We start from the raw sequence: 26250 nt of genomic DNA on the forward strand, positions 1-26250 counted from the left end.
TTGTGGACTTATATACTGACCTACAGCCCTTTAGCTCATCAGTTATATACCCCAATTTAGGTCTCAGATCAGATCTCATCTGTTACGTGTCTATTAAGTTGAAATACTGGAATATCCAGTTAAAAACTGTACACCTGTCAACCCTAGGCAATATTATGGATGAGAACCTGATATTTTCACTTTTTCTATAACTATAAATTATAGCTGCTTTACAGATATTTTTTCTTCTCAGACTCTCTTTCAAATGTGGTAAAATCTATTTATTAACAAATTTGGTAAATATATTATCTCACAGGGGCACCGATGATCGAAAGTGCTGAGAGGTGGCAATATATTTAAAAGAGATCCGACACGATTTTGAGAATGCCGGAAAAATATTCAAAAGTGCTGACATTGCTATTTAAAGGAAGCATAGCAGAGGGGCGTTTAACTATACATCGCAATGGGTGGTGATGCTGGTGAAATATTCCAAGCAGCATCGGCACAGACATTGGTGATGTAATGTAAAGAATCCATTTTAAATATACAGCATTGAGCCTAATAAATATACCTATGTACCCCAAAACCGACATAAACCACCACCGCAAACTATCCCTACACTACTTAACTCTTAAACCGCCAGTATTCCACCTCAGTAAACTTCCAACCCTTTTAACACCTACACCGTCAATAGCCCACTGCAATAACCCATACACTACTTAACCCCTATACCGCCAATAGCCCACCGCAATAACAACTATACTACTTAATCCTTAAACCGCCAATAACTCACCGCAAACAGCCCCTAAACTACTTAACCCATATACTGCCAATGCCCCCTAACCTATTAACCCCTATACTATCACAACCCCCCAACGCAAGCTACTCCTACACTACTTAGCTATCAACACCTAACCCCCCCTCTAATTTAACACCCCTTAAGTTACAAGAAATAACAAACACTAAATTTACAAAAAATAACAAAACCTAATATTACAGACAACACTACCAAAAGTTATGGCCAAAATAAAAAAACCACCCCAAAATAAAAAACCCTAAACTAACACTAAAGTTACTATAGCAATAGCCCTTAGAAGGGCTTTGCGCTAAAGTGACATAGCTCTTTTTCAACTAAAAACTACAAACCCATTCTACAATAAAAGTAACACCCCCCTAAAAAAAAGCCTAATCTCAAGAAAAAAAACTAAACTAAATAAAATAGCACTATCCTAAGAAAAGATTGCCCTGAACAGGGCATTTGGTAAATCATTGCCTTTAGAAAGGCATTTGGTAAGTCAGTGCCCACAGCTATTTTGCTGCCCAAAAAAAAAAAAGCCTAATCTAAAAAAAGGTTGTCTTGAAAAGGGCATTTGGTAGGGCATTGCCCTAAAGTGATTTCAGCTCGTTTAGGAGACTAAACTAAACTAAACTAAAAAAAACTAAAAGGAAAAAAAAAATTAATCTTAAAAAAAAAAGCACACCACAAAAAAATAAAAATTTATGCTTACCTGATAAATTTATTTCTCTTGTGGTGTATCCAGTCCACGGATTCATCCATTACTTGTGGGATATTCTCCTTCCCAACAGGAAGCTGCAAGAGGATCACCCACAGCAGAGCTGTCTATATAGCTCCTCCCCTAACTGCCACCTCCCAGTCATTCGACCGAAGACAAGCAAGAGAAAGGAGAAACCATAGGGTGCAGTGGTGACTGTAGTTTAAAAATTAAAAAACACCTGCCTTAAAATGACAGGGCAGGCCGTGGACTGGATACACCACAAGAGAAATACATTTATCAGGTAAGCATAATTTTGTTTTCTCTTGTAAGGTGTATCCAGTCCACGGATTCATCCATTACTTGTGGGATACCAATACCAAAGCTATAGGACACGGATGAAGGGAGGGACAAGGCAGGCGCTTAAACGGAAGGCACCACTGCCTGTAAGACCTTTCTCCCAAAAATAGCCTCCTAAGAAGCAAAAGTATCAAATTTGTAGAATTTAGAAAAGGTATGAAGCGAAGAGCAAGTCGCCGCCTTACAAATCTGTTCAACAGAAGCCTCATTTTTAAAAGCCCATGTGGAAGCCACTGCTCTAGTGGAATGAGCTGTAATTCTTACAGGAGGCTGCTGGCCAGCAGTCTCATAAGCTAAGCGGATTATACTTCTTAACCAAAAGGAAAGAGAAGTTGCAGAAGCCTTTTGTCCTTTCCTCTGTCCAGAGTAGACAACAAACAATGCAGATGTTTGACGAAAATCTTTAGTAGCTTGTAAATAAAACTTTAAAGCACGAACCACGTCAAGATTGTGTAATAGACGTTCCTTCTTTGAAGAAGGATTAGGACACAGTGACGGAACAACAATCTCCTGATTTATATTCTTATTAGATACCACCTTAGGAAGAAACCCAGGTTTGGGACGCAACACTACCTTATCTGCATGGAAGATCAGATAAGGGGAATCACACTGCAAGGCAGATAACTCTGAAACTCTTCGAGCCGAAGAGATAGCTACCAAGAACAGAACTTTCCAAGATAAAACCCCTTGAACCCCTTGAAGAACTTTAAGAACTAAATTTAAACTCCATGGCGGAGCAACAGGTTCAAACACAGGCTTGATTCTAACTAAAGCCTGACAAAACGCCTGAACGTCTGGAACATCCGCCAGACGCTTGTGTAAAAGAATAGACAGAGCAGAAATCTGTCCCTTTAAGGAACTAGCTGACAATCCTTTCTCCAATCCTTCTTGGAGAAAAGACAATATCCTGGGAATCCTGACTTTACTCCATGAGTAACCCTTGGATTCACACCAATGAAGATATTTACACCATATCTTTTGATAGATTTTCCTGGTGACAGGCTTTCGAGCCTGAATTAAGGTGTCAATGACCGACTCGGAAAAACCACGCTTTGATAAAATCAAGCGTTCAATCTCCAACCAGTCAGACGCAGAGAAATTAGATTTGGATGTTTGAAGGGACCTTGAAGTAGAAGGTCCTGCCTCAGCGGCAGAGTCCATAGTGGAAAGGATGACATGTCCACCAGATCTGCGTACCAAGTCCTGCGTGGCCATGCAGGAGCTATCAAAATCACTGAAGCTCTCTCCTGCTTGATCTTGGCAATCAGCCGAGGGAGCAGAGGAAACGGTGGAAACACATAAGCCAGGCTGAAGGACCAGGGCGCTGCTAGAGCATCTATCAGCGCTGCCTGGGGATCCCTTGACCTGGACCCGTAACAAGGAAGTTTGGCGTTCTGACGAGACGCCATGAGATCCAGTTCTGGTTTGCCCCATAGTTGAATCAGCTGGGCAAATACCTCCGGATGGAGCTCCCACTCCCCCGGATGAAAAGTCTGCCGACTTAGAAAATCCACCTCCCAGTTCTCTAATCCTGGGATATGGATAGCTGAGAGATGGCAAGAGTGAACCTCTGCCCATAGAATTATCTTTGAAACCTCCAACATTGCCAGGGGGCTTGTTCCCCCCTGATGGTTGATATAGGCTACAGTCGTGATGTTGTCCGACTGAAATCTGATGAACCTGACCGCAGCTAGCTGAGGCCAAGCCTGAAGAGCATTGAATATCGCTCTTATTTCCAGAATGTTTATTGGGAGGAGAGCCTCCTCCTGAGTCCACGAGCCCTGAGCCTTCAGGGAGTTCCAGACTGCACCCCAGCCCAGAAGGCTGGCATCTGTCGTTACTATAGTCCAATCTGGCCTGTAAAAATGCTCATCCCCTTGGACAGATGGACCTGAGATAGCCACCAGAGAAGAGAATCCCTGGTATCTTGATCCAGATTTAGTAGAGGGGACAAATCTGTGTAATCCCCATTCCACTGACTGAGCATGCAAAGTTGCAGCGGTCTGAGATGTAGGCGGGCAAACGGTACTATGTCCATTGCCGCTACCATTAAACCGATTACTTCCATACACTGAGCCACTGGAACATGGCAAGAGTCTAGAAGTTTTGACAATCTGGCCTTCGTTAGGTAAATCTTCATTTCTACCGAATCTATCAGAGTCCCTAGGAATGAAACTTTTGTTAGAGGTGATATAGAGCTCTTTTCTTCGTTCACCTTCCACCCATGGGACCTCAGAAATGCCAGAACAATGTCCGTGTGGGACCTGGCAACTTGAAAAGTCGATGCCTGTATCAGAATGTCGTCTAAGGAAGGGGCTACCGCTATACCCCGCGGCCTTAGGACCGCTAGAAGGGACCCTAGAACCTTTGTAAAGATTCTTGGTGCCGTGGCCAACCCGAAGGGAAGAGCCACAAACTGGTAGTGCCTGTCTAGAAAGGCAAACCTGAGAAAACGATGATGATCTTTGTGTATCGGGATGTGAAGATAAGCATCCTTTATGTCTACGGTAGTCATATATTGACCCTCCTGGATCATAGGAAGGATGGTTCGAATAGTCTCCATCTTGAAGGATGGAACTCTGAGAAATTTGTTTAAGATCTTGAGATCTAAGATTGGTCTGAATGTTCCCTCTTTCTTGGGAACTACAAACAGATTTGAATAGAAGCCCTGACCCTGTTCCTCCTGTGGAACTGGGTGGATCACTCCCATAATTAGGAGGTCTTGAACACAATGTAAGAATGCCTCTCTCTTTTTCTGGTTTGCAGATAAAAGTGAGAGATGAAATCTCCCTTTTGGGGGAGAGGTTTTGAATTCCAGAAGATAACCCTTGGGCACAATTTCCAATGCCCAGGGATCCTGGATATCTCTTGCCCAAGCTTGGGCGAAGAGAGAGAGTCTGCCCCCTACTAGATCCGTTTCTGCATCGGGGGCTGCTCCTTCATGCTGTCTTAGAGGCAGCAGCAGGCTTTTTGGCCTGTTTCCCCTTGTTCCAAGCTTGGTTAGGTCTCCAGACCGGCTTAGACTGGGCAAAAGTTCCCTCTTGTTTTGTGTTAGAGGAAGTTGAAGCTGCGCCACTCTTGAAGTTTCGAAAGGGCCGAAAACTAGACTGTTTGGTCCTTAATTTGTTGGACCTGTCTTGAGGAAGGGCGTGACCTTTTCATCCAGTGATGTCAGAAATGATCTCCTTCAGTCCAGGCCCGAATAGGGTCTGTCCTTTGAAGGGAATGTTGAGAAGTTTAGACTTTGAAGTCACGTCTGCTGACCAGGATTTAAGCCATAGCGCCCTACGCGCCTGAATAGCAAAACCTGAATTTTTACAGTGTGTATAATAGGCTGAAAGAGCATTGCACCCACTTGCAAATGGATGATTAACCCCTTAGTTTCAAAACCGGATCAAAAAACGATATAAACGTTTTTAAACAGTCAAAACAAACTGCCACAGCTCTACTGTGGCCCTACCTGCCCATACAACGACTTTGGAAGGCACAAAAACCCTTTAGAGAGGTCCTAAATGTTCAGGGGACTCCTTCAGGGAAGCTGGTTGTCTCAAGCTGCAAAAACGAATGTGCGAAAATAGGCCCCTCTCAACCTGTACTCACAGTGAGAGGGCCTTAAAAAACTATCCCTAGGCAAAATCTAGTCAGCCATGTGGAAAAAACTGGGCCCCAGAATAAGTTTTATCACCAATATGTAATAAACGTTTATACACCTTCCAGCAAACGTTATATCTATTCAGTAATGTGAGTAAATAATAAAAATATTACCCTTTACAGCAAGCATGATACCAGTCGTTATTAAATCACTGTAATCAGGCTTACCTTAAATAAATCCGGTATTGTCAGCATTTTCTAGCTTATCATTTCTCTAGAAAAATGTAAAACTGCACATACCTCAGAGCAGGAGACCCTGCACGCTATTCCCCCAGCTGAAGTTACCCATCTCTTCAGTTATGTGTGAGAACAGCAATGGATCTTAGTTACAACCTGCTAAGATCATCAAAGACCACAGGCAGACTCTTCTTCAACTTTCTGCCTGAGGCTAAAATAGTACAACTCCGGTACCATTTGAAAATAACAAACTTTTGATTGAAGATAAAGTACATTAATGCACCACATCTCTATAGCTACTTCCCTTGTCGAGAGCTGCAAGAGAATGACTGGGAGGTGGCAGTTAGGGGAGGAGCTATATAGACAGCTCTGCTGTGGGTGATCCTCTTGCAGCTTCCTGTTGGGAAGGAGAATATCCCACAAGTAATGGATGAATCCATGGACTGGATACACCTTACAAGAGAAATTCTTTTTTTGTATACTTTATCAGGCAAGTAAATTGTTGACATTACGTAGGTGTAGGCATTCTGTGGAGGTTAGTGAGCATTCCAGGGGGAGATATTACGTAGGTTAAGAGGTATCAGGGAGTTAGCTGGGTGTTTCAGGTTAGTGTAGCTAAGACATGACATAGGTGTAGGCGGTATTAGGGGGTTTGTTGGGTGTTCCAGGTGGAGTATAGATAAAGGATGATGTAAGTGTTCTATGGGAGGTAGCCGGGCGTTCCAGGGGGAGTAACCTGTACTTTAATTGGGGTACATTGCTAGTAGTGCAATATATATTCCAATCTCTGAAGTACAGGTTACGAGTAGGGTGTCAGTGGCGAGACTTTACAGTGTAAGGCAGTTAGTGTAGATTTAGGGAAAGTTAGGTCACAAGGCAATATTTGAAGTGTTCCAACACAGAAAAGGAGTCTGCACTATGTAGGAACATTTATATGCTTCAACTTTTGATATACTGCAATATATCAGTGCACTATCTTTTCCTGCACAATGTATATATTTATAAATTTATCTGTCTAGCTTTCTATCTAAAGTCATAATTGTGCAGTACAACATGTGTTTTATCTGACTACTCTACTTGTATACCTATACATTAAAGTGTATAGATGGCCATAACCATTATTCAGTACAGCATGTCCAATTTCAGTGTATAGATACTTAGCATAATTATACAGTGCAGTGTGTTTATTTTTAGTGTATAAATGTTTTGCTTCATTACAAGGTACAGAATGCTCACCATCAGTGTATATACACCCATCATTATTATACATGGCTGCCTGTTCTGTTTTTGGTGTATAAACCCTCAACATCATTAAACAGTACAGCATATATGATATCAGTGTATTGGTTCTCGGCATGAATTATACAATGCAGTATGTTTATTAGTATATAGATGCCTGGCATTATCATATAGTGCAGAGTGTTGTTTTTACTAGTATATAAATGTTCATTATCATCACTATACATTGACATTTGTCCAAAATGAGTGTGATTTCTACTGGTCTCCTGGCCAATACTTTCCAGTACTCCACTGCAAGTTAATGTGATTTATTTTAGGGCTTGAAAAAAGTATTCTCATGAATGCATATGGTTGCCCTAGAGCAGCAGGCAAGACTGAACAAGAGAGCTCTTCTGCAGGCTACTAAATTTTGCCTACATGAAGCTTGATCATTTTTTTCTTGTTGGACATGCTTATAACAGTCTAGGTAAAATAGTTATAAAATATGTCATCCTACCTCCAGGTTTGTGTTTTATATACTATCACCACTGTTTGATTCATTATGCAGAACCACCACTGATTTGCTAGGTTGTGCAGAGCCACCACTTTACACTGTACATTATGTCATGCAGAAATGAACAATTATATATATTATAATTAATAAGACTAACAGTCAAGAATTTGAAGTGAGAACGGAAATTATATTTTCTCTATCATTATAGATAAAATAGTTATCCATAGCAACTTAGTACATTTTGCTAAGAAACAGTAATGGCAGGGTATATAATTTCCTAGGGGGGTTGCAAAATCTGTCTTCACCTGTGTAACCAACGATCCTAGCTCCGACTTTACTACCACATCCATAGTAAGTAAGATGTAATGTTCCTTCTAATCCTCACATTTTAGTCTAACTGCAAGATTACGAGTTTTGCGTTATGAGCGGCTCGGTAATAACTTGCAAGTTATTTCCACTGCTCACCTTTAATAGCGCTGCTTTGAGCTGGTTTTTATGTGCTCGTGCACGATTTCCCCATAGACATCAATGGGGAGAGCCGGCTAAAAAAAAGCCTAACACCTGCAATAAAGGAGCTCCGTAACCCACCACCCACACAACCAAACCCCCCAAATAAAATCTCATCTTAAAAACCTAAGCTCCCCATTGCCCTGAAAGGGGCATTTGGATGGGCATTGCCCTTAAAAGGGCATTTAGCTCTTTTACATTGCCCAAAGTCCCTAATCTAAAAATAAAACCCACCTGATCCAATCAGCCAATCGGATTGAACTTGATTCTGATTGGCTGATTCCATCAGCCAATCAGAATATTCCTACCTTAATTCCGATTGGCTGATAGAATCCTATCAGCCAATCGGAATTCGAGGGACGCCATCTTGGATGACGTCATTTAAAGGAACTGTCATTCGTCGTTCAGTCGTCGGCCAGGATGGATGTTCCGCGTCGGAGGTCTTCAGGATCCTGCCGCTCCGCTCCGGATGGATGACGATAGAAGATCCCGCTTGGATGAAGACTTCAATCGGATGGAAGACCTCTTCTGCCCCGCTTGGATGAAGACTTCTACCGGATGGAGGACCTCTTCTTGCTCCGCTTGGATGAAGAATTTGGCTCGGCTGGGAGAAGACGACTCAAGGTAGGGAGATCTTCAGGGGCTTAGTGTTAGGTTTATTTAAGGGGGGTTTGGGTTAGATTAGGGGTATGTGGGTGGTGGGTTGTAATGTTGGGGGGGGGGGTATTGTATGTTTTTTTTTACAGGCAAAAGAGCTGAACTTCTTGGGGCATGCCCCGCAAAGGGCCCTGTTCAGGGCTGGTAAGGTAAAAGAGCTTTGAACTTTAGTAATCTAGAATAGGGTAGGGCATTTTTTTATTTTGGGGGTCTTTGTTATTTTATTAGGGGGCTTAGAGTAGGTGTAATTAGTTTAAAATTGTTGTAATATTTTTCTTATGTTTGTAAATATTTTTTTATTTTTTGTAACTTAGTTCTTTTTTATTTTTTGTACTTTAGTTAGTTTATTTCATTGTAGTTATTTGTAGGTATTGTATTTAATTAATTTATTGATAGTGTAGTGTTAGGTTTAATTGTAGGTAATTGTAGGTATTTTATTTAATTAATTTATTGATAGTGTAGAGTTAGGTTTAATTGTAACTTAGGTTAGGATTTATTTTACAGGTAAATTTGTAATTATTTTAACTATTTTAGCTATTAAATAGTTCTTAACTATTTAATAGCTATTGTACCTGGTTAAAATAAATACAAAATAACCTGTAAAATAAATATTAATCCTAAAATAGCTATAATATCATTATAATTTATATTGTAGCTATATTAGGATTTATTTTACAGGTATTTAGCTTTAAATAGGAATAATTTATTTAATAAGAGTTAATTAATTTCGTTAGATTAAAATTATATTTAACTTAGGGGGTGTTAGTTTTAGGGTTAGACTTAGCTTTAGGGGTTAATACATTTATTAGAATAGCGGTGAGCTCCAGTCGGAAGATTAGGGGTTAATGTTTGAAGTTAGGTGTCGGCGATGTTAGGGAGGGCAGATTAGGGGTTAATACTATTTATTATAGGGTTAGTGAGGCGGATTAGGGTTTAATAACTTTATAATAATAGCAGTGCGGTCCGGTCGGCAGATTAGGGGTTAATAAGTGTAGGCAGGTGGAGGCGACGTTGAGGGGGGCAGATTAGGGGTTAATAAATATAATATAGGGGTCGGCGGTGTTAGGGGCAGCAGATTAGGGGTACATAAGTATAACGTAGGTGGCGGTCGGCAGATTAGGGGTTAAAAAAATTTAAGCGAGTGGCGGCGATGTGGGGGGACCTCGGTTTAGGGGTACATAGGTAGTTTATGGGTGTTAGTGTACTTTAGAGTACAGTAGTTAAGAGCTTTATGAACCGGCATTAGCCCAGAAAGCTCTTAACTACTGACTTTTTTCTGCGGCTGGAGTTTTGTCGTTAGAATTCTAACGCTCACTTCAGACACGACTCTAAATACCGGAGTTAGAAAAATCCCATTGAAAAGATAGGATACGCATTTTACGTAAGGGGATCTGCGGTATGGAAAAGTTGCGGCTGAAAAGTGAGCGTTAGACCCTTTTTTTAATGACTCCAAATACCGGAGGTAGCCTAAAACCAGCGTTAGGAGCCTCTAACGCTGGTTTTCACGGCTACCGCCAAACTCCAAATCTAGGCCTAAGATAGCTACAATGTAACAATTAGTTATATTGTAGCTAGCTTAGTGTTTATTTTATAGGTAAGTATTTAGTTTTAAATAGGAATTATTTAGTTAATGACCGTAATTTTTATTTAGATTTGTTTTAATTATATTAAAGTTAGGGGTGTTAGGGTTAGGGTTAGACTTAGGGTTAGGTTTAGGGGTTAATAACTTTAGTATAGTGGCGGCGGTGATGTTGGGGGCAGCAGATTAGGGGTTAATAAATGTAGTTAGGTGGTGGCGATTTTGGGGCAGCAGATTAGGGATTAATAACAGTAATGTAGGTGGAGACGACATTGGGGCAGCAGATTAGGGGTTAATAATATGTAACTAGTGTTTGCGATGCGGGAGTGCGGCGGTTTAGGGGTTAATATGTTTATTATAGTGGTGGTGATGTCCGGAGTGGCAGATTAGGGGTTAAAAAATTTATTTTAGTGTTTGCGATGCGAGAGAGCCTCGGTTTAGGGGTTAATAGGTAGTTTATGGGTGTTAGTGTACTTTGTGAGTGTGACACTATAGTTATGAGTTTTATGGTACAGTTTTGTAACGTAAAACCCATAACTACTGACTTTCAGTTTACGGTACGGATATTGTAGTTATAGGCTCTACCGCTCACTTTTTGGCTGGACAGGCAAACTCGTACTACCGGCGCTATGGAAGTCCCATTAAAAAAGGACTTTTTCATAAAGTGCGGTAGTTACGTTGCGTGACAGCCAAAAAAGTGTGTGGTACAGCTGTACCTACAAGACTCGTAATACCAGCGGTAGTGAAAAAGCAGCGTTATTAGGCTTTTTCACTCATAACGCAAAACTCGTAATCTAGCCGTAAGTGTTTTGTGTCTATCAGGACTCTTGGAAGCAGGTGGACAAATAGTTGCAACAAAGTATCCAACAAAGTGAAAAGTTTCTCAAACAGTGACACTATTTAGCTATAGCATAGTATTGAATACAGGGTAAGTTGGCTGTCGTTAAAGGGTAAATTTACTCCAGAGACTTGTGCACCTTACACAGGTGATGGAAAATTGGGATAATTTGTATTAACTATATATAAGTAGTTAAAAATATCTTCATCTATAAATCCACAATCTCTTCCATCATTCAGTAAACTGTACAACATTCTTTGGAATTCCAATGTGGGATTAGTTCTCAATTTTACATAATCCTCTGTCTGACAGTTGTCATTTTGCTTCATTAATATACATGAATAATTAATAACATTACAACTATGTTGCCCCCCCCCCCCTTGTCTGCCTGCTTAATTGCCACATTTTCCCTCTTAGCTAGTGTTAAGTTTTTCTCTGCACCCTAGCAGGATTATCAGAAGAAGTCCGGGCAGTTTGTGATCGTCTCTGGGACCTTCATTATTAGGGCTAAGGAAAATTCTGCAAATAGGAACATATGACTGTCTCAGAGGGACAGTAGGTCAGAGCTGAGAAACAGGAACTGTCCCTGTCAAATAAGAACAGTTGGGAGGTCTGCTTATACTGTAGTATTTCACCATGGTCAATGTTATATGATTCAATCTCTTATTCTACTAGCTTTAAATAAATGATATTCCTGGGGTAAAGAAAGGATGAAGTATCACTCCACTTAGCCTCATAATCACTAGTTCCTTTTATTGGAATGACATTTTTTTAAATGTAAGCTTTGTTCTGTATGAAAGAATTCAAATCAGTTATGCCCCTTTTCAAAGTCTTTAACTTTTCCTAACTACTTATTGCTATGGTGTTGGAACACAATAGGTTAATTGTGCAAATTTTACTTATTAATATCAATATACACTGTACAAAGGAATCAGTGAAAACACCTCTAAAGTAATATCTAAACCTGCGAAATTGCCATTGTATTGTCATTTTTGTGTTCATTATGAATTTTGATGCCAATATTAAAAAGTTAAAGGGACAGTCAACACCAGAATTTTTGTTGTTTTAAAAGATAGATAATTCCTTTATTACCCATTCCCCAGTTTTGCATAAACAACACAGCTATAATAATACATGTTTTACCTCTGTGATTAACTTGTATCTAAGCCTCTTCTGATAGCCCCCTGATCACATGACATTTTATTTATTATCTTTTGACTTTCATTTTAGCCAATTAGTGTAGTGTCTGCCACAATCCATGGGCGTGCTCACAATGTTATCTATAGGGATTACATGAACTAGCTCTCTCCTGCTGTGAAAAGCAAATACAAAAGCATGTGATTAGAGGCGGCCTTCAAGGGCTTATAAATTATCATATGAGCCTTCCAAGGTCTAGCTTTCAAATAAGAATAACAAAAGAACCAAGCAAAATTGGTGATAAAAGTAAATTGGAAAGTTGTTTAAAATTACATGCCCTATTTGAAACATGAAAGTTTTTTTTGGACTTGACTGTCCCTTTAACAACAGAAAATACATTTTTCTTGCAATATATGTGACTGAGGTCTTTTACCATCAGAAGTAATTTGTGATCACTCAAAAGTTCAAAACTCAATATCAGCTGAAACTACTGGCAAGATTGTGATCCCTGAATTTGAAATACGATGTATGATGAAATTCATTTTGGATTTCATCAATGCAATTAGCCCTCATGAGAAAGTACTTACTTTAAGTTTGTTCTGTTGTTGCGTATGTAATAAGAGCAATTCCTCTGTGCACAGCACATCATTGGGTAGTTCAGTCTCTGCAAGGCTTGTTCCAAAAGTCTGCAAGCTCTGTGCTGTTCTTTTCACAACTTGAGCAAAGCTTTCAATCGCCTATTGCAATCAGAAATAGATGCTTGAAAAACATTGTAAAATAGATCCTGAACAATAATGTACTGTATATATACTTTTCATCCTAATGTTTAAAAGGCCATATGTATTTGTCTGCATTTTAGTTAGATTCAATGACAGTGAACATGTGTATGCCCAATCTGAATCTTTAAAGAAATATAAGGGGTTTGCAGTCATTAATCAGCATTCTGATAAATTTTATTTAGTTGTACATATTGTTATAGATTTGCTCTATATTTTAAATTTTTTATTAAACCAGAAAACAATTGTATAAGAAAAGACCAAAACTTGTGTGAAGAAAAAAAACTGCTAATGGATACGATTACCGCGGGTCTAGTTTCACAGTGCAAAATAATCTTACAGATCACTTTAATTTAAAAAATTCTTTTGAAATGTCTGTGCAAAGCACTTTGTATAGCTCTTTAAATAGAGTTCTAGATTTATGTTTAAGTTATGAGTTTACTAAAGCAGAACATCACTAAATAATAATAATCTCCCAACATTTCCTTGAGGCTTTTCAGGACAGGAGGTGAGATAGAGTTTTGGTATTTGGTGAGAAAGCCACTGCCGGAGGGGTGGGTGGGAGCATGGATAGGGTTAGCCAGAGATGGCTGTGCAGTGAGCGGAGCTATGCAGTAGCTAGAAATTTGTACATTTGCTCTGATGGAGGAGGAAGCTGCAGGGCGGACAGCAAGCAGATCACCCAACCAGTGTTCCCTCTAACTTACTCTAAGGCCAGTTTTGTGAGTGGGCTAGCAGTGAAACAGTAAATAAGGGAACCATGCCTTGCAGTCTGCATTGTTTAGTGTTTTATAATTGCTGTAATAAACTATTTCACTGCTAGACCGCACACAAAACTGGCCTTAGAGGGAACACTGCTCCCAACCCAAGACACTCCTGCACGGTCTGGGATGGTGTGGAGGTCTGCCCAAAGCTGATCTTTCCAGCCCTCTCTATCAGCCAAGATATTAAATAAAGTATATGTGTACTTTTTTTTTTTTATCTATCCATGAAAAGGGTTAAATCCATACCTATAGTAATGTTTCTAATACAATATTATGCCAGCCCACTGGGTTGTTTGTTTTGTTTTGTTTTTTAATGACAATGAACATCCAATCCGTGTGTGTGTGTGTAATATGACACTCTTGAAGCTCAGCCCTTTAAAATCCCTTAGGAGGCTAATGAAGAGAGTGCTCTCTATGTCACAGCCCAGCCAAAAGAGGACATGAAGCGGGGCAGAAAAACAGAAGATACTAAGTAGGATTATAAATCTTGTATTATAAAATAAATATACACTTCTTTTTTTTTTATAAATGCAGTTTTGGTTGTACACACATATATTTTTCATTGCAACATTCTTAAAGTCTGAAATTTACCATTACTTTAATGTGTTTCCAATGACTTGTTATACCAGCCACAGGGTAGAAATGTGTCAGAGATTGCTCATTTATGTTTAATTTTATAAATTAAATAGCTGAATTTGCTCATTGAAACCACAACCCATCAAAATAGGCTTAGCTTGCAGAGAGAGCTGACATCCTTATCATCACTCAAATACTTATCTCTGTCTTTATAAAGTACTTAAAGGGATAGGAAAGTCAAAATTAAACTTGCATGATTCAGATAGAGCATGTAATTTTAAGACACTTTTTAATTGACTTCTATTTTCAAATGTGCTTTGTACTCTTGGTATCTTTTGTTCAAGAAGAAAACGCACATATCCTACACTAGTGGGAGCTAGCTGCTTATTGGTGCCTGCACACATTTGTCTCTTGTGATTGGCTAACTAAATGTGTTCATCTATCTGCCAGTAGTGCAATGCTGTTCCTTCAGTAAATAATAACAAGAGAATGAAGCAAATGTAATGACATTTTTTTTTAAAGTTTTTTAAAATTGTATGTTCTAGCTAAATCATGAAAGAAAATTTTGGGGTTCCTAAACCCTTTTAAAAAGAACAATTTAAAATCAACATGTTACTTTCTCTCTCCAACTCCGAACTGGGAGTGTAATTTCTTCTGCATGCTGTGTTTACATAGCTTGTCAATAGCCTATACTTTAAGGGACAGTCTACTTCACAATTTTTATTGTTTAAAAAGATAGATAATCCCTTTATTTCCCATTCCCCAGTTTTGCATAACTAACACTGTTATATTAATATACTTTTTTCCTCTGTGATCACCTTGTATCTAAGCCACTGCAGACTGCCCCCTTATTTCAGTTCTTTTGACAGACTTGCATTTTAGCCAATCAGTACTGAGTCATAAGTAACTCCAGGGCGTGGGCACAATTTTGTCTATATGGCACACATGAACTAGCACTGTCTAGCTGTGAAAAACTGTCAGAATGCAGAGGCGGGCTTCAAGAGCTTAATTACCATACAAGCCTACTTAGGTATAGCTTTCAACAAAGAATACAAAGAGAACAAAGCAAATTTGATGATAAAAGTAAATTGGAAAGTTGTTTAAAATGGCATGCCCTATCTGAATAATAAAAGTTTAATTTTGACTAGACTGTCCCTTTCTTAAGTATAGAAACTTTCAGTAAAAGCAGGGATACCAAAGACAAAAACAGCTATATCAAATGCTGATATAAAGGCAACAGAGCTACTTGTAAACAATTTAATGCACTTCAGCAGGTAAAATGGATCATTGGGAAGAAAGATATTTGGTAAACTGTTCTTTTTTATTAATCAAGCTTTATTTAGAAAGGTGCATATACAGTGATAAATGATGAAACTTTGAATAGCAACAAAGAAATACATGCTTCCTAATATACAAAAGCACAGAAAACTTATTCTTGAGGCAACATGTATCAGTATGGAACGGCTGAGGGACGCATTCCCAGGGAGCGCAACTCTTAGTATCTCCGCAACATTCTCAGAGGCCTTTTCCCTCCCACGTCAGGGTCATCATCTCATGTGTTCCTATTTTCCCAACCTTCAGATAATGATATCTTTCAAGGCGTAGAAGTTCCCCTACCCTTGTTTTCCACTCAACAAGACTCGGGACCTGCTTCTTCTTCCAATAGGCCGGTATTAAGCCTTTCGCCCCATTCAACATTAGGAGCAGCAGGAGATATTTGTCCTCTCCCACAAGCTTAGGAAGGTCGTGATATATCAAATAGCTAGACTTGGGGGGAATTATGATCTTTAGCAATTGGCTCATCTCCCCCAGTACTCTCTCCCAGAATGGTATGATGAGTGGACATGTCCACCAAATGTGGACAAGTGTCCCCTCCTCGCCGCAGCCCCTCCAGCAACTTCCATTCGCCATCGCATATATCTTGTGCAGTCTTTGGGGGGTGAGATACCAATGACTCAACAATTTGTAGTGCGTTTCCTGTATCCGCATGGACACGGATGCCTTTTTAGCTTTTTGGAAGATTTTGAGCCAATTTTTTGGGTCAATCTCCAACCCCAAATCCGTCTGCCAAGCAGAAGTGAACATAGGGAGCACATTTTCCCCTCTAGTCAGCAAAAGTTTATATAACTTCGAGACCAGACGTGGTGTGGCTTGCTTCGCCGCGCATATAGTTTCGAACGGGGTCTTAGCTCTAGTGAGGTCGGCTCTTTTTTTACATGAAGAAAAGTAGTGAGAGATTTGTGCGTATCTGAACCAAGATGTAAAAACATCAGAATTCCAGTTAATTAGATCTACATGAGTCATGAGTCGGTCTTGATTTGTTACATTGTTAAAGGAGATGTCAGCTAGCGTGTGGGATGATCCTGGAGTCCACGATCCCCAGTCCAGACTCAATTCAGGATTGTCCCTGATTGGTGTAAGAGGCGAGATCTCAGTAGAAATACCAGAGTTCCCTTTTATTAGTCCGTCCCAAGTCTGAAAGACCTCCCCTATAAGGGGGTTTCTTTTGATAATATCTGGCCGCGCCGAGGGGGAAATCCACGCCAGGGTCCCAACGTTTCCCCTTCTCAGTATATCCCCGTCAATTTGAATCCAGGCTTTATTGCCCAAGTTTATACACCACTCAGCCAATCTCTGCAGGGAGATTGCTCTTTGATACTCCCTAAAGTGTGGTATACCCAGTCCTCCTCTGTCTCTAGGCAAGTATGTAAGCGCCTTTTTGGATTCTTGGTTTTTGTCCGTTCCATATATATGTCTCTATGGCTGTCTGTATGTGCTGAATATATGGGGAGGAGGGCCGGACCGGTATCGTCTGCATTATGTATAAGAGTCTTGGCAAAATGTTCATTTTGACGACCCCGATCCGTCCCATCCATGATATTGTCTTGTTTTTCCAGTTGGCCAGGTCCCTGACTATATCATCTCTGATGTTTCTGAAGTTTAGATCAACTATTTCTGACACGTTGGGTGTTATAAGGATCCCTAGATATTTTATTGCCGTCCTAGCGACTTTTATCGGACAATCCTGCACTATGGACTCAAAGCTATCTCGCGGCTCCGTTATGTTCAAGATCTCTGATTTAGAGGGGTTAAGTAAAAAGTTTGAAACTCTTCCGAAACTCGCAAATTCAGTCATTGCTTCTAAAGATCGTGCAGAATCAGATAGCGTCAGGAGGAGGTCGTCCGCATACATTGCGAGTTTGTGCTCGGTTTTACCAATGGTGATACCTTTGACTGACGGATTACTCCTGATTTTCTCAGCTAATACCTCTATAGTGATGGCAAACAAAAGGGACGATAGGGGATAGCCCTGTCTGGTCCCATTATTTATAGGAAACGCTTCCGAAAGCGTTCCGTTTACCCTCACTTTCGCATTGGGTGTTGAATATAGGGACATCGTATTATTGATAAAGTTAGGACCAAATCCGAACTTATCCAGCGTTTGCTGCATGAAAGACCAGCTAACCCGGTCAAATGCTTTTTCAGCATCTGTTGTAACCAGTGACATTGGGGTCCCGCTAACGCAGGCATATGTTATCTGAATTACTCTAAGGGTATTATCTCTTGCTTCGCGTGTTGGAATGAACCCCACTTGATCCAATGAGATGATTTTGGGAAGGAGCCTATTAAGGCGGTTAGCCAGTGCTTTGGCCAGGACTTTGATATCCGAATTTAAAAGGGATATGGGCCTATAGTTTTCGGGTATATCCGGGGGCTTCCCTGGTTTAGGGATCACTGAGATGTGCGCTTCCAACATAGTGGGAGGCAGGCGCGGGGATTCCGACAAGGAGTTAAATATGACAGCTAATTCCGGAGCTAGTATGTCAACAAATATTCTATAATATTTCATACCGAAGCCAACAGGGGCATGGGCTTTTACCCAACGGTAGATCTCCAATTGCTCTTTTGATTTCCTCGATCGTGAAGGGGGCTTCTAGGGACTCCCTATCTGAATCCGTAAGTCTAGGTAGTTTAACACTGTTTAGGTATTCTAAAATGTCTTGGTTGGTGCGTTCCTCGACTGGGGCATTTCCGTCAGGGTCACGGGCTTTTTGTATATTATATAAAGATGCATATTGATCACTAAAGGCATTCGCGATAGAACTAGCAACTACTTTGACTATTCCTTCCTGATCAACCATTTTGTGTACATAGGCTTTCAGCTTCTTCCGCGTAATAGCTCTTGCCAGTAGCTTTCCAACCTTATCTCCCTGCTCAAAATATAGATGAAGTATTAGGGCCTTTTTTTGATAGTCTTCTTATAGGAAGCTTAATAAGTCAGTTCTAGCTTGGGAGAGTGATTTAGTTAGGGTATCATTAGCTGGTGACTTTTGGTGGTCCTGTTTTAATTCTGACACTTTAGCTAACAATTTCTGATAGCGCTCCCTCTTTTGTCTGTTTAGGTAAGCTTTTTTCCTTATCAGTAGGCCCCTTACTGTGCACTTATGGGCTTCCCAGATTGTGCAAGCTGGCATCTGGCCATCATTGTTTATCTGAAAGAATTCGGTTATTGAATTTTGCAGCTCTGTTCTATAGGTCTGGTCGTCTAAGAGTGTGTAATCGAGTTTCCAGACGTATTGGGTGGCAGGGATGTTGGGCCATTGGATGGTGCAGCTAACTGGGGCATGGTCCGACCATCTGATTGTGTGGATATTACTAGATGTAGTGAAAGTGAGGCCTATTGTGTCGGTGTATATGTAGTCAATCCTCAAATATTTTCTGTGGGGGTGAGAATAAAAGGTGTAATTCTTGGAGTGTGGATGATGTATGCGCCAGACATCATGTAGCACTAAATCATTTACAATAGTGTTGATACGTTTTAAGTTCTTGTGGGAGATGCTAGAGATACCATTAGATGTGTCCAGCGCGGGGTCAAGAGGCAAGTTAAAGTCGACCAATAAGTATAAGACTCCTTTTTGGACCTCTAAGATTTTAAGGCTGACCTTGCGTAAAAATTGGTGTTGTGTTTGGTTGGGGCAATAAATATTGGCCAAAGTGACCGGTTTACCATATAAACTCCCAGTGAGTATTAGGTATCTACCATCAATATCTTTGTGCATTTGGTCCAGTTGAAAGGGCGTTTTTGCATTAAAGATGATGCCCACACCATTCTTTTTTGTAGTCCCAGACGCAAAATATGCAGTGGGGTAATGGCGATAATACCACCTTGGCTCATGCGCTTGTGAGAAATGCGTTTCTTGTAGGTATATTATGTCTCCACCCATTCGAGATAGGTCTCTGAGTGCCATGGAGCGCTTACTAGGGCTATTGAGCCCCTTGGAATTAATCGTAACAAGTTCCAGCATCTGTGTTTCTCCTCGGCCACGGGGCTGTTCCATTTTTGAAATGGGGTAATTGGGGGGGTAAGAGAAAAAAAAAAGGGGGGGGAGGAAGGGGAGAAAGGAGAGGAAGATGAAAGGAGCGGGTGGATAGTGGGGGATGCTACGGAAAGAAGGAGGTAGGGAAGGGCAGGAAAAGAAGAGAGAGAAGAGGGCAAGGAATAGGGGGTTAGTTTAGGGTAGAATTAAAGATTGGTTAGATTTACACAGAGTATCACAAAATATAACAACTACTTCAACAAGTCAGGGGTAGTTTTCCCTATGCAATCACAATATAATTCAACTTTGAATATAAATCATTATAATAAAACATTCCAACATAACAATTATCCAAGTCGGTCCAATTTATTACCCTATGAGAGGGGCTATAGTGTAGCTGATGATAAAAGCCCAGGGGTATGGGAGAAAAACTGAGCTAAATGTAAACAGTTCTAACTATTATAAAGTGTGGTCACGGGCATGTGTCCGTCTCAGGTATCCAAGATATTATAATCTTCAGGGCTATAGGGTTGGGACTTCCGTATTGTTACTATCTTAGTGTTTCCCTGAACCTAGTTGATAGGGCGATAGATGAGTGAGCAGGAAATTCAAACTTTGGTATCATTACCTAGTGGCTATTGGATACTATGGATGTTTCTCCCAAGTATAGGTGGAGCATGTCACACAAGGATTAAATTCTATTGCTAAAATTCAGGGCAGTACTGCTCTCGCTCCTCTATTTACTACTCGTCCATCTACATGCCCGGTGTTAAATATAAGCTTGAATTAGGTTCCTTCACTAAGTTTAGTGTGGATGTAGTATTGTCCTCTCCTGGTGGTGAGGTTAAACAGGTTTATACAACATAAGGACATACAATAACATAAATCCAACTGACCTTACAACGTTATATTGCGGACCTCTCTTTATTACTAAATTATTAGCCCATAGTTAAGCTATTGATAAGACCCGTGTTCTAAGCTAACACTTTACATCAATGTCTAGTATCACACATTTCTCAGTGATACTTAGCTGTGCGGGCACTCAAGGTCTCTCTTGGCAAGCCTAGAAGGCTGAACCCATCGGGGTGAACAGGTTAAGTCCGTAGTCCCCCTGCATTTTACAAGTCCTGCTGGGTTAAGAAGTAGGACAGTTTCTTTAGCCTGGCAAATTTCTGATCCTATTAGGATCCTCCCCACGTTGATCTCTTGGTTCAGCTACCTCTTCAAGAAGTGGCCTGATGTCTAGTCCCAGTGCCCGATTGAAGGCTGGCAAGTCATCAAGTGATTTGTATACATGAGTGGTGTTGTTCCTGGTGGCTATGAGGCAGGTGGGAAAGCCCAGCTGTATGGGATCCCTTTGTCCTTTAGAGTTGCTGTGATAAACATCAGGTCTCTCCTCTTTTGTAATGTTGCTGGACAGAGATCGGAGTACACTTGAATATCACTGCCCCTGAATGTGAGCGGGTGCTTAGACCTGGCCAGTCTCAGAACCGTCTTTTTGTCTCTGAAGGAGAGAAATTTGAGTATAATATCCCTGGGGGGTCTCTACTGGGGGGCTTGGGGCAAAAGGCTCTGTGAGCTCTCTCTATGGGGACCTCAGGGGCAGCACTGTTATCCTTCAGACTCTTAATGAAGTCTTGTATGAAACCCAATAGGGCAGGAGGATCTACTGTCTCGGGAACTCCTAGCAGTCTTAAATTGTTCCTCCTGCTCCTATTCTCTAGGTCCTCAATTTGATCCATTAGGGAGTGGACTGTGCTTTCTTGTGCTTGGGAATAGCTAGTCTGTAACTGCAGTTCAGAGCAGATAGTCTCTTGTTTTTCTTCAATGTGCGTCACCCTCTGTTCAACCGCAGAAATATCTCTCTTTAGTTCTCCAAACATTGATTTAAATTCATGCATCGCCTTTCTAATGTCTTCCTTGGATGAAAGTTGTTTAATGTCTTCTCTGGTTAGGAAGCCTTGTGCATGTGTTTGGGTTTCTGAGCTGTGTACTTGGGCTATAGTGGCCTGGCAGTTTTGTGAACATAAGTCAGGCCCTGATCTCCCCTGCTGCGAGTTAGAGTCATTAGATATCAAGTAGTTATCCAGGGCTGTAGTGTGAGAGTTCTTTGAGGGCTTCAGGTTTCTTTTATTGAACATTGTGGGGGCTATTACTTCAGCTTGCAACACAAAAAGCCCCCCCAGAGCCTTCTCTACTCTTTTGTCCCCTCTTTTCTTTTAATATCCTCCTTGTTATCTTTCACCCCTTGCTCTTCTCCCCTCTCCGTTATATCTCCCTGTAACAGCTGTTCTGAATTATTTTTTATGGCGGCTACAGCTCCTCCGTTGCGTGCTGGATTACCACTATCAAAGCTGAGGCCTTGCACTGTGCTATCTTTAATTTAGCCTACCGTCTCTGCAGATCAACCAGGCCCAGTGTAGCAGTCAAAGAGTCAGGCGGTGTTTTACAGTGTCAATAACCCCTATCTGTCCGTGCGTACCTGCTTTGCTTTTAGTTGTCGTGACCGAGTCTCCGTGAGCTGCTGAGTGCCTGTGATCTGCCCGCCACGCTTCTGTGAGGCTGCTACTGACGTGTAGTGTTAACGCACCACGTGGATGCGGCCTTCCAACGGAGCTCCGGTCTCTTGCGCAGTCTGTGTGTGAACCGGCAAAGTCAGGTAACGTGTATTGAAGCGGAACACGGGGGTTTTGATCAGCAGATGAAGGGGTCTAGCCTAAAGAAGATGCCTTCTGTCTCCGGCCCCACACCTCTATCCAGGCTTGTGATCGTAGGTGCCCAGGGCTTTTATTTATTTAGTATGGGAGTTATAAGTAGTTTTTATTGGGTTGGAACATCTTATGCAGATGTGAATTGCAATAGGGACCACGGAGCTCCTTCAGCAAGCAGTCATCTTCAGGCGTGGCTAAGCTCCGCCCCCGGTAAACTGTTCTTTTAACTATAAATATATAACAAGCTGCTATGAACACATAGGTAACTGAGTTCTGTGTTAGGTATAATCCAGGTAAGGCTACTTACCGTTCTATGCTGAATCCACTGACTGTGGTTGTATTCTAAGGAGCCTCCCAACTCACTAGTTAATTGGCTTTTTTCAATGTATCCGTGAAGATCTGACAGAGAGTTTAGCATGACAATCTGTGGATATTAATAAAAAACAAATATATTTATCGAGATTTTTGGAAAATGAGTAGTCAAGTACAGAATAAGTTTGACAGTAGGAGAATAGAAAGACGGGAATAGAAAAGAAATTTGACAAACAAATTGACAGTGGTAAATGCTTTTAAGACATTTATTTGTATTCATAATGCTAGCATTACAGTGCTGAACTGCTGATATATACTCTCCATATACAAATTACTTTAAGATCCTTCAATAAAGTACAAGCTGCATGTATAGCTCAGCTAAATAAATTGTCATAAGATAAAGACATCTGCTAGTCAGTTAGATAGTTGGCAAACTAATGAAAAAAATCTAAGTAGTAATTAAGACATAGTTACTCAATCAGGATAAGGTTACATTTAAAAAAAATATTTCTGTATTCTAAATATTTCTGTATTCTTTGACCCAGCTTAATGAAATAAATGACTTTTAATATATAGCCTGGACGGTGCTGCTGAATTTTGTGTTTGGATCTAAGGTTAAATTTAGTCCGTTGAAGTCAGATTTATTCATATGTTATAGCAAAGGAAACCCTAACTTGTACAGTATAAGGAAAGAAAACAGATTATGAAAAATAAATGAATGTCAAACATAAAAATACTCTGCAATGTAAAATAAAAAAGTTCAAATGTGTTGATTATGTAATTAACCACTCTGCAGGAGTTAAACACACAGTAGAAAAGTGTGTTTTATTTTAACAATAGGACGTCCCTTTAACATTATCGTGCATCAATGTACTTGTTCTCTCATATATTTGCTATAAGAACAAATTACATGTGACAACTTATATCAGTGAAAGTAAACCAATATTACCTAAACATTCACATATGTGGCCCTCAATTCCTCAAGAGAGACCAGTGGCGAGATTACATATGCGGCACATGCTTCAGCTGAAACCCGCGCCGCCCGTAATTTCACCTTGCACATCGGGGAATTGCATAAACCCCGCCGGCATAAAGTGTCGTAAGTTGGATAAACTAGCGATGTCCAGAAATGTGCGTAAATACAAATTTCTGGAGTCGCCAGTGACTTACGGCACTTTAGAAACTGCCGGAGCCTAAGAAAATGAAAAAAATATCAAATCTTCCGTAAAAGTCTAACCCGCCTCCCAAAAATAAACCCGACACGTAAAAAAAACCTATATCCGCAATCTCCTACATCGCAACTAATAATAAATGTATTAAACCCTAAACCGACAACCCCCCACAACGCAATATGCCTAATTAAACTATTAACCCCTAATCCACCATTCACCCACATCACGCTATACCTAGTAAAAGTATTAACCCCTAAATCCGCCAACCCCAACATCGCAAACTACCGAATAAATGTATTAACCCCTAATCAGCCATTAACCCACATTGCAAAGTACCTATTAAAACTATTTACCCCTAATCCACCATTCACCCACATCGCAACAAACCTTATAAATCTATTAACCCCTAATCTGCCAAACCCATACAACGCAATAATCCTAATAAAACTATTAACTCCTAATCCGCCAAACTCCCACAACGCAAGTACCCTAATTAACCTATTAACCCCTAAACTGCCAAACCCCCACAACGCAAATAACTAATTTAATTACTAAGACCCCTAACCTAACACCCACTAAATGAACCACAAATTACATAAAATAATAAAATACTAAATTATAATTAAAATAAAAAATCCTAACAGTACTTAGAAAAAAGGAAATTTATGCTTACCTGATAAATTGATTTCTTCTACGATACGACGAGTCCACGGATTCATCCTTTACTTGTGGGATATTATCCTCCTGCTAACAGGAAGTGGCAAAGAGCACCACAGCAGAGCTGTCTATATAGCTCCTCCCTTGACTCCACCCCCCAGTCATTCGACAGAAGGTATAGGAAGAAAAAGGAGAATCTAAAAGGTGCAGAGGTGACTGAAGTTTTAAACAAAAAATAATATAATCTGTCTTAAATTGACAGGGAGGGCAGTGGACTTGTCGTATCATAGAATAAATCAATTTATCAGGTAAGCATAAATTTCCTTTTTTTCTTCAAGGTATGACGAGTCCACGGATTTATCCTTTACTTGTGGGATACAATACCAAAGCTACAGGACACGGATGTACGGGAGGGACAAGACAGATACCTAAACAGAAGGCACCACTGCTTGAAGAACTTTTCTCCCAAAAATAGCCTCAGAAGAAGCAAAAGTCAAATTTGTAAAATTTGGAAAAGGTATGAAGGGAAGACCAAGTTGCAGCCTTACAAATCTGTTCAACAGAAGCATCGTTTTTAAAAGCCCATGTGGAAGCCACCGCTCTACTAGAATGAGCTGTAATTTTTTCAGGAGGCTGCTGCCCAGCAGTCTTGTATGCCAAACAGATGATGCTTTTCAGCCAAAAAGAAAGAGAAGTAGCCGTAGCTTTTTGACCCCTATGCTTTCCAGAATAGACAACAAATAGAGTTTCTCTGGTGGAATGACAATAGGGTCACAATCATCCAGAGTCGCTAAGACCTCCCTGAGTAACAAGCAGAGGTTTTCAAGCTTAAACTTAAAGGCCGTCACATCTGAGTCTGTTTGAGGGAACATCTTTCCTGAATCAGAAAGCTCTCCCTCAGACAACAATTCTCCCACCCCCAAATCAGAACACTGTGAGAGTACATCGGAGATGGCCAATAACGTGTCAGAAGGCTCAGCATTTACTCTAATACCTGACCTGCTGCGCTTACCCTGTAAACCTGGCAGTTTAGGTAATACCTTTGTAAGGGTAGTAGACATAACTGCAGCCATATCTTGCAGGGTGAAAGAATTAGACGCACTAGAAGTACTTGGCGTCGCTTGGGCGGGCGTTAAAGGTTGTGACACTTGGGGGGAAGCAGATGGCATAACCTGATTCTTTTCTGACTGAGAATCATCCTGAGACATACTTTTATCAGCTAAAATATGTTCTTTGCAATGTAAGGCCCTTTCAGTACATGAGGGACACATTTGAAGTGGGGGCTCCACAATGGCTTCTAAACACATGGAACATTGGCTTTCCTCAATGTCAGACATGTTAACACAGGCTAGTAATGACCATAAACAGGCTTGAAAACACTTTATTTAGTGAAAAAAATAACAATCTGAAAAACGGTACTGCGCCTTTAAGAGAAAAAAAGCTTACAAATTTTCCAAAACTGCTTTAAAATGATAAAATTATCCCAATTTTAGTATATATGTGTCTTATCTTGCCAGCTAAGATTGCACCACAAGTAAAGGAATACTTAACCCTTAATGACAAAAACGTTATTCAAAAAAACGTTATGATTAACCAAAAAAAAAACCTGCACCTCGCCACAGCTCTGCTGTGGCGCCTACCTGGCCTCAGGGGTCTGTAAAACCAGTTTAACACTTCGATTAGGCCCAATCCTCCTTTGAGGCCCACCGGAGCTGGAGCTTGCTGCTTGCATGGGGAATTCAACTGCGCAACTGAGGCGCGAAAATAGGCCCCGCCCATCTACATCGATGTCTCACAGCCTTGCAAAAAAAAACGCTACAAAGTGGTCTAAAACCTAGCCATGTGGGTTTCAAT

At 40.5% G+C, this 26250-nt stretch overlaps 1 protein-coding gene across 1 annotated transcript in view; it reads right to left on the reverse strand.

Annotated features, from left to right (window-relative positions):
* The window catches only part of MCF2L2 (MCF.2 cell line derived transforming sequence-like 2), a 1253992-nt gene that overhangs the window by 1018022 nt on the left and 209720 nt on the right, over positions 1 to 26250 (reverse strand). The window contains 2 exon segments of the mRNA XM_053711855.1: positions 12698 to 12847; positions 22563 to 22679. Coding sequence (XP_053567830.1) covers positions 12698 to 12847; positions 22563 to 22679 — 267 coding nt within the window.

Source organism: Bombina bombina, chromosome 4, assembly GCF_027579735.1.
Source record: "Bombina bombina isolate aBomBom1 chromosome 4, aBomBom1.pri, whole genome shotgun sequence".
Classification (NCBI taxonomy): Eukaryota; Metazoa; Chordata; class Amphibia; order Anura; family Bombinatoridae; genus Bombina; species Bombina bombina.